General features: G+C 39.6%; 3 protein-coding genes across 4 annotated transcripts in view; 2 read left to right on the top strand and 1 right to left on the bottom strand.

The window, feature by feature from the left end:
• Positions 1–8,892, top strand: part of LOC141754097 (uncharacterized) — a 34,435-nt gene that overhangs the window by 16,086 nt on the left and 9,457 nt on the right. The window lies entirely within an intron of this gene.
• On the top strand, positions 2,086–3,544 carry LOC141754172 (uncharacterized; the record flags this gene model as incomplete). Its single annotated transcript, XM_074613077.1, has 1 exon — positions 2,086–3,544. A coding segment is annotated over one exon (957 nt), but the record flags the coding sequence as incomplete, so codon positions are not given.
• LOC141754134 (uncharacterized) lies at positions 5,992–8,750 on the bottom strand. Its single transcript, XM_074613014.1, has 2 exons — positions 8,534–8,750; positions 5,992–7,872 (listed from the first exon to the last, which is right to left on the bottom strand). Exons 1-2 carry the CDS (start codon positions 8,595–8,597, stop codon positions 6,569–6,571), a joined length of 1,368 nt encoding a protein of 455 aa, XP_074469115.1. The 5' UTR covers positions 8,598–8,750; the 3' UTR covers positions 5,992–6,568.

Genomic DNA, 8,892 nt, shown 5'->3' with positions numbered 1-8,892 from the left:
ATTTAAGACTATACAACATAACAAAAAGAAAAGAAATGAATAATATAAAGTTCAGGAAGAGGCAAAAAACCCACTGGGCTTATCTGAAGCCTCCACCTAGAGACAAGATTAATATCAAGAAATAATATGACTACATAATAGTGATAACAAACAATTAGGACAAGATATATATAAAAACAACAATAACAATACAGTAAATATATCAAAAAAGACAAGTGAGATAATCCTTTATTATCTGTTGACAGAGTGTTCAGCAGCAGGAGGACCTGTGGTATCTCTCAGTCTGTCACTGAAAGACCTATTTAACAACGCACAGGAGGAAGCAGCGCCTTTTGTAGTCAATCTTCAGAACATTGTAGTTTCACCACAGCAGACTGACGTCACTAACATCCGCCGCCGTCGCATCATGATGACGGAGCTACTAGTGAAAGAGCAGTCGGATTCTGTGTTGTCTTTTCCTAAATCCTCCTGAATGCTCCTCCTCATCTTTCCTTGACCTCATGACGTTTTCCATCGACGCAAGGAGAGTTTGATGGAGAGCAAGTTTCTGTCATTGTGGTAAAATGTGTAAAGTCCAAATGCTGAGAGCGTTGGTGAAGCAGCGACTAACTGCGGCTGCTGAAGAGATATGTGGGCTGTTTGAAAGAACGATAGCAGAGTACGAGGAGGAACTCTCTCGATCAAAAGAGGAGAACGAGCGACAACAGAAACTACTGGACGCTGTTTTACACCCTCAGCTTCAGTTACACAGAGCAGGTTGGTTCTCTTTACTTCTTCTTCTCTCTGTTCTCTCTCTGGTTCTACCAGAGCAGGTTGGTTCTCTTTACTTCTTCTCTCTCTGTTCTCTCTCTGGTTCTACCAGAGCAGGTTGGTTCTCTTTACTTCTTCTTCTCTGTTCTCTCTCTGGTTCTACCAGAGCAGGTTGGTTCTCTTTACTTCTTCTTCTCTGTTCTCTCTCTGGTTCTACCAGAGCAGGTTGGTTCTCTTTACTTCTTCTCTCTCTGTTCTCTCTCTGTTCTCTCTCTCTGGTTCTACCAGGGCTGACAGCTTTTCTCTTTTAGTTCTCTTTCTGCTCAAAGATTGTAGGTCAACCCCTTGAGATATTCTATGAATCAGCCTCTCATAATAACATATGAAGGCGGGCTAATACCATCGTCTCTGACCCCAACCATGTTTTGAACAGTGAATATAAATTGTTACCATGAACTCGGAGACCCAGGGTTCCACGATTTAATAAGGTTAGACTGAAGCACTCTTTTGTACATCAGTCAATTCTAAAACTAAATATGGAGCCTAATCCCAGATCAAATGTATCAGAAGGGCCCAGAATATCGTCTTCTTCTACGTATCCTTGTTTCTTGTCTTTGTCCTTTCTGTGATGATGCAAATGGAGCTGCTGTGATGCAAAACACATTTCAGACCTGTCTGACAATATAGTATTATCGTATGGGATCGTATTGTATCGTAGTTCTGACTGAGATTCGGTATCTGAGAAGTCGGTGCATTTCATGAGTCGGCCTTCTGTGACATCACCCACAGCAGGGGTCGATATTTTGCGATTACTCCCAGGAAAATGGCATAGTATAAAGAACATGCAACCATATGTATAAAAGAAGAACCAGAACAGGAGGATCTGCATTTGTATTTATCACAGTCCATGTGACATCCAGCATCATAGCACTACTTCTTGCATGTGAACAAATAATTAAACATCGATAGTGTTTTTGAGAATCGATACAGTATCACAAATATAAAAAATATTTTCGATATTTTCTTACACCCCTACATTTTAATGGGCAATAAAAAGAAGAATTAAAAAAAAAGAATTTACAAATGAAATATCAATCCATTCATCATTAAGTAGAGCAAATTAAAAAGGGATTTACAGAAACACCACAAAACAGTCAATAAGTACATCATTTTAAAATAAATGAATGAATTCATAATTAAATAATGGAATTTAAAATTCTAATTTCTAAGTTCAGAATCAGTGTTCAGAAAAAGAAGAAGAATTTAGATCAGATAAATTTACTGAACCACAGTCCTCCATTTTAATCTGAACCTTCAGAACCTGCACTTAACTGAACTTCCTTCTGTCCTGCAGACGTCCAGCAGCTGTTGGTGGTTAAAGAAGAGGTTCCCCCTGAGCAGCAGGAGTGGAGCTCCAGTCTGGACCAGGAGGATCCAGACCCCCCACACATTAAAGAGGAACAGGAGGAACTCTGGACCAGTCAGGAGGGAGAGCAGCTTCAAGGGCTGGAGGAGGCTGATATCATCAAGTTCCCATTCACTCCTGTCCTTGTGAAGAGTGAAGATGTTGGAGAGAAACCTCAGTCCTCACAGCTTCATCAAAGACAAACTGAACAGATGGAAACAGAAGCTTATGGAGAGGACTTTGGAGGACCAGAACCAGCCAGGAACTCTGATCCAGATAGACATCCAGAACCAGATACTATTGACAAGACTGGAGACTCTTCTGAACTTGAGACTGATGACGGTGATTACTTGGAGGGGACCAGAGAACCTCGGTCAGGTTTAAACTCTCTGAACTCTCCTGTTGTTGATTCCAGATGTAGTGCTGGTGAGAAACCATTTATCTGCTCTGAGTGTGGGAAAGGATTTGGCTTCAAGGGAGATCTGAAGGTACACATGAGAACACATACAGGAGAGAAACCTTTCAGCTGCTCATTTTGTAAGAGATCTTTTACACAGAGTGGAGATTTACAGAGACACATGAGGATCCACACAGGAGAGAGACCTTTCAGTTGCTCCGTTTGCGATAAAGCTTTCGTTCAAAATGGAAATCTGAAGATACACATGAGATCTCATACAGGAGAGAAACCTTTCAGTTGCTCGGTTTGTGGTAAAGCTTTCATTGATAGTGGAAATCTGAAGAGACACACAAGATCTCATACAGGAGACAAACCTTTCAGCTGCTCTGTTTGTAAGAAATCTTTCACACAAAGTGGAAGTTTACTGAAACACATGAGATCTCATACAGGAGAGGAACCTTTCAGAGCCTCCAGCCAGCAGCTCAACTGAACAGATGGAAACAGAAGCTGATGGAGAGGACTGTGGAGGACCAGAACCAGCCAGGAACTCAGATCCAGATACACATCCAGAATCAGATACTGTTGATAAGACTGGAGACTCTTCTGAATCTGAGACTGATGAAGGTGATGATTGGAAGGAAACTACAGAATCTCAGTCAGGTTTAAACTCTGAATGAAGTCCCTGTACGTCTTGTGACAGTTATTACTTAAAATTTCTTCCAGAAACTGTTTACGTGACCTCTAGGGCACTAATGGAGCTGAATGACAAACCCTCAATCTATGACCCTAGGCCTGGATGAACTCACCGTGGAGAGACGACGACACGAGTGCTAATCTCGATAAACCCAAACCGATTTATGAAGTTATGGACCCTCTTAGAGGCCCAAGTCTCCTCGGTTTTATGACCCCGTTCACTTTGTTTACGACCTCCCCTACATCCCTCTGGACAAAGAAACTGATGTTCCAACAATATTAAAATGTTCTTTAATTAATATGTTTTGCTGAGCTGTCATGTGTTTGATAAGAGGAAGTTTGCTTTGACATGTTGGTTTTGAAACTTCTGTTAATCTTCTTTCTCTCTCCGATAGCCTGCATCCCTTGAGAGATAAAATCCACATCTGTGGTTAAGTTGGTTTATTTCAGGATCTATTTAAGTCAATTTCAATTCATACAACTCAAATGTGTATGCTAATAAATAAATAAAGTTGCTCATGAGACAATATCAAATTAAACTAAATTTTCACTGACCAAAAGCTGTAGATGAAGCCTTAAATATCCTTTATATTAATCACTTGGTGAGATCCTGCTACAGAGATATTTTTACATGTGTATATTAAACTTCCCAAAAGATCACTAATGCCTATGCCTCAGTTGATCCTTGTATTTTTTTTTTTTTTTTAAGTTATTTTTTTGGGGGCATTTTTCCATTTTTTATTGAGGACAGTGGATAGAGTCTTGAAAGGGGGGAGAGAGAGAGTGGATGCGGAAAGGGCCACAAGCCGGATTCGAACCCGGGCCGCCGCGGTCAGGACCAAGCCTTGATACATGGACGCCCGCTCTACCAACTGAGCTAACCCAGGCGCGATCCTTGTATTTTTAATATATTTTTTTAATATATTTTTTTAATCTACTTAGAGTATTACACATCTTAACTGTCTTTGTGAACCACTTAAATTGACTCCTGTAACTGTTAACACGTCAATGTTTTGCATTTGTAATCTGACGAATCTCGTGTGGTTTACTGACTCACTAAATATATTTTTGGGCTTTGTACATTAATGGTGCAAGCTGAGGTTTACCAAAATCTCTTAAGTTGAGAACACGTGAGTTTATAAATAATATGTATAATTAAGTTCATGATAATCAACTCTGTTTACAATTCTTTTAGTCTTCCTGTCGTTTGAGCAACCGCTCTTAAGTGAGTGTTGATCCCTGATCAATGATGCAAGAATCCAGATGTTTTTAAACACCTGCAGTTCATGGTACAAGCAGGGCACACAAACAGGAAGTGGTGCTTTAGAGAGGAAGTAAATGTCTTGATCAGAGCATTTGAATATTTGATGTTTTGTTTACTTGTTTATTTGACTTGGTTTTAATGACATTTCCATGACATGTGAGCAATAGATTCCCTGAGGACGGCCCAGCTTGTGGTTGAAAGCTCCACAAACAACAACTTATTTGGTCCTTGTGTTGAGAAATGTTTTGAAGCTTTTGATTTGAAGCTCAGCCACTATAACGTGCCCCGGAAGCTGTATTCTTTACTGGGGCTAACTTCACACGATTTGATCAAGATGGCGTCCAGCAGAAACATGGATGTTAGCAGAGTCCCTTTGTTGTGAAAACGTGTAAATGAAAAGAGGAAACTACTGGACGCTGTTTTCAACCCTCAGCTTCAGTTACACAGAGCAGGTTGGTTCTCTTTACTTCTTCTTCTCTCTCTGTTCTCTCTCTGGTTCTACCAGAGCAGGTTGGTTCTCTTTACTTCTTCTTCTTTCACTGTTCTCTCTCTGGTTCTACTGACCTCAGACCAGCCGCCAGTACAACCGGAGAGCGGTTGTATTGTGAACTCTCCAGTAACTGAAAGGTGTTGAACCGGTTACATGTTTCTGTTGTTTACTGACTGGTACTAACTATTACCAGCATTACTCACGTGTTAGGAACCACTTCAGTCTGACACACGGTGGATTTAGTGTTCTTTAGTGTTTTAGGTTAAATTGATGAATATATAAATCAAAGTTATTTACAGTGAATCAGACTTTTATCAACAATTGTAGTTAGCATAAAATCAGATAAACAGTTTTCCTCAATGTGTTTCAGTGTTTCCTACAGACGTCCAGCAGCTGTTGGTGGTTAAAGAAGAGGTTCCCCCTGAGCAGAGGGAGTGGAGCTCCAGTCTGGACCAGGAGGACCCAGAGCCCCCACACATTAAAGAGGAACAGGAGGAACTCTGGACCAGTCAGGAGGGAGAGCAGCTTCAAGGGCTGGAGGAGGCTGATGTATATTTCAAGGTTCAGTATTTCAATGGTTACGTGAGTGCTTGTGTTCAAGTAACTAATAGGAACAACAATTTTTGAAACTGGTCCAGTTGTAAATCATCTTTATATTAAACCTGCAGTAGGCAGAATATTTTTTAGCATCATTGGGCAACAATCTCATAATAACCTTTCAGCATATTGTAATTCAAGTGTTCTGAGAGAAAAATAGACTTCTGCACCTCCTGTTATAAACACTAGTGATTTGATACTGAGGCTCTGAAGATGCTTTCACTCCCTATTCAAATACATGGTGTCAGAGTTTGAGTCAAATGAGGAAAACCAGGTGACTGATGACGTCTCTGCTGCTTCAGGAGTCATTCAGTTGCTCTTCAGAGGGAGAATCATTTAGAAATATGGTGACGTAAAGCAGAAAGACAGAATCATGAAAACATTTCCACTTGATACCAAGAATAATAATAATTTAATGATTGTTATTTTCCAATCACATAATGTTGCATAAATATCAGCCATGAAGTTAAAACACGAGTCCACAGTGAAACTAACCTGCACCAATAAGGTACTTTAATAATAACACATACGATTGAAACTCTAAAATCAGTGAGGTGTTGAAGAAAAACTATGTTTATTCATATAGCACCTATCAAAATGATTCATTACATGATTCTCTTGTTCTCCTCAGTTTGTCTTTAATGAAGCTGTGAAGACTGACGACCAACACACTGATGGTTTCTGAGCTGATTACTTATTTAATCTTCTGTCTCAAACACTGCAGCTGAATGGTTTCTCTCCTGTGTGGATTATCATGTGACTCTTCAGATGGGTCGACCTCAAAAATCTCTTCAGATCTCCACTTTCAATGAAAGTTTTATCACACTCAGATCAGCTGAATGGTCTCTCACCAGTACTACATCTTGAATCATTTACAGGGACTTGTTACAAACACTGATAATTAATCTTTTTTCCTGTGTGGACCAGCATGTGTTGTGGCAAATGTACCTTTCTTGAAAATCTTTCACCACACTAAGCAACTGTGTGGACTTTCATATGTGACTGTAAATGTACACTCTGTGTAAAAGATTTCATACAGACTGAGCAGCTGAAAGGTTTCTCTCCTGTGTGGATTCTCATGTGTTTCTGTAAATCTCCACGTCGTGCAAAGGATTTCATACAAAATGAGCAGCTGAAAGGTTTTTCTCCTGTATGAGTTCTCATGTGTCGCTTCAGATTTTTCTTGAAGCCAAATCTTTTATCACACTCAGAGCAGCTGAATGTTTTCTCACCAGTACTACATCTTGAATCACTGACAGGAACTTCATCATTATTCAGAGAGTTTAAACCTGACTGAGGTCCTCTGGTCTCCTTCCAGTCATCACTGTCATCAGTCTCAACAGTATTTTGTTGTAAACGTCTATCTGATTCTGAGTTTCTGGCTGGTTCTGGTCCTCCACAGTCCTCTCCATCAGCTTCTTTTTTCATCTGTTTAGTTGAGCTGCTGGCTGGACGCTCTGCCTCTCTGTTCTCCTCAGTTTGAGTTTGATGAAGCTGTGAGGACTGACGACCAACACATTTATGTTTTTTGATCTGTCGACGCCAGGCAAATCGTTTGTTACAAACACTGCAGCTGAATAGTCTCTCCCCTGTGTGAACTGCCATGTGGTGTGTCAGATGAGCCTTCTGTATAAATCTCTTACCACACACTGGGCAAATGAAAGGTTTCTCTCCTGTGTGGATTCTCATGTGTAACTGTAAATGTCCACTCTGTATAAAAGATTTCCTACAGACTGAGCAGATGAAAGGTTTCTCTCCTTTATGAGATCTCATGTGTCTGTTCAGACATGTCTTGGTTCCAAATCTTTTATCACACTCAGAGCAGCTAAAAGGTTTCTCACCAGAACTACATCTTGAATCACTGACAGGGACTACATAATTTATGATTATGACTATTGGTTCTGGATGTATATTTAGATCTGAGTTCCTGGCTGGTTCTGGTCCTCCACAGTCCTCTCCATCAGCTTCTGTTTCCATCTTTTCAGTTTGTCTTTGATAAAGCTGTGACAACTGAGGATTCTCTTCATCTTCTTCACTCTTCACAGAGACAGGAGTGAATGGGAACTTGATGATATCAGCCTCCTCCAGCCCTTGAAGCTGCTCTCCCTCCTGACTGGTCCAGAGATCCTCCTGTTCCTCTTTAATGTGTGGGGGCTCTGGGTCCTCCTGTTCCTCTTTAATGTGTGGGGGCTCTGGGTCGTCCTGGTCCAGACTGGAGCGCCACTCCTGCCGCTCTTCTTCACCAACAATCACTTTTCGTACATCTAAAGGTAAAACTGAAACACAGACAGACAGCTGTTAAAGTAGCTTGATTTCACTTCTTTACGTTACAGTAGCTCTGTGGAGTTTTCATCCATTAGTAGTCCATTATAACATTATTATGAAGTTATTATAACATTATTAAGAAGTTATTAAAACATTATTATGAAGTTATTATAACATTATTATGAAGTTATTATAACATTATTAAGTTATTATAACGTTATGAAGTTATTATAACATTATTATGAAGTTATTATAACATTATTATTAGTTATAACATTATCATGAAGTTATAACATTATTATGAAGTTATACAATTATTATTAGTTATAACATTATTATGAAGTTATTATAACATTAAGTTATTATAACATTATTATGAAGTTATTATAACATTATTATGAAGTTATAATAAGGTTATTATTAGTTATTATAAGGTTATTATTCCTGTAACGTGTGTCTGAGGACTCGTTCAGTGAAACCATTCACAGCTGGTTTTCTTGCTTCTTTCAGTAATACAGTAACAAACAGATGAAATGATGAACAGTAAAGACTGAATGAATCCTCTGATAGAACACATTAGCTTCAGGAGCTAGCTGCGGCTAACAGGCTGTATGAACGCTTTAGCTGACGTTAGCTTAGCATCATTAGCAGAGCAGTAGAAACAAAACAAACCTTCTCCTCGCGGCTTCGCTTCCGGTTTTAAAACCACCTCCAGCTGTTTCCGGTGTCGGTCCATCTCTGATTAACCGACTAAATCATCGGTTTTCTGCCGTTACATGGATTCAACTAGTTAACTAACATCTCACGCTTCTCTCCGCTGAAGCTCTGAAACACCGAACAACACTTCCGGGGGACGAAGCTTCTTCTTTGGTGTTTTTTCGTTGGCAGCAAACAACTTTATGGTGCATTACCGCCACAAACTGGTCTGGAGTGTTCATCAGGATTATATATATATAATATATTATTTTAATGTCCTGTTGGTTTTAAATCGGTCTTAGTGTTTTATTGTGTTGTTTTTACGTTTAATTGTA

Source organism: Sebastes fasciatus, chromosome 17 (genome assembly GCF_043250625.1).
Source record: "Sebastes fasciatus isolate fSebFas1 chromosome 17, fSebFas1.pri, whole genome shotgun sequence".
Taxonomy (NCBI): domain Eukaryota; kingdom Metazoa; phylum Chordata; class Actinopteri; order Perciformes; family Sebastidae; genus Sebastes; species Sebastes fasciatus.
Note: the sequence above shows the minus strand (reverse complement) of the source record. Positions and strands in the feature narration are given on the sequence as shown.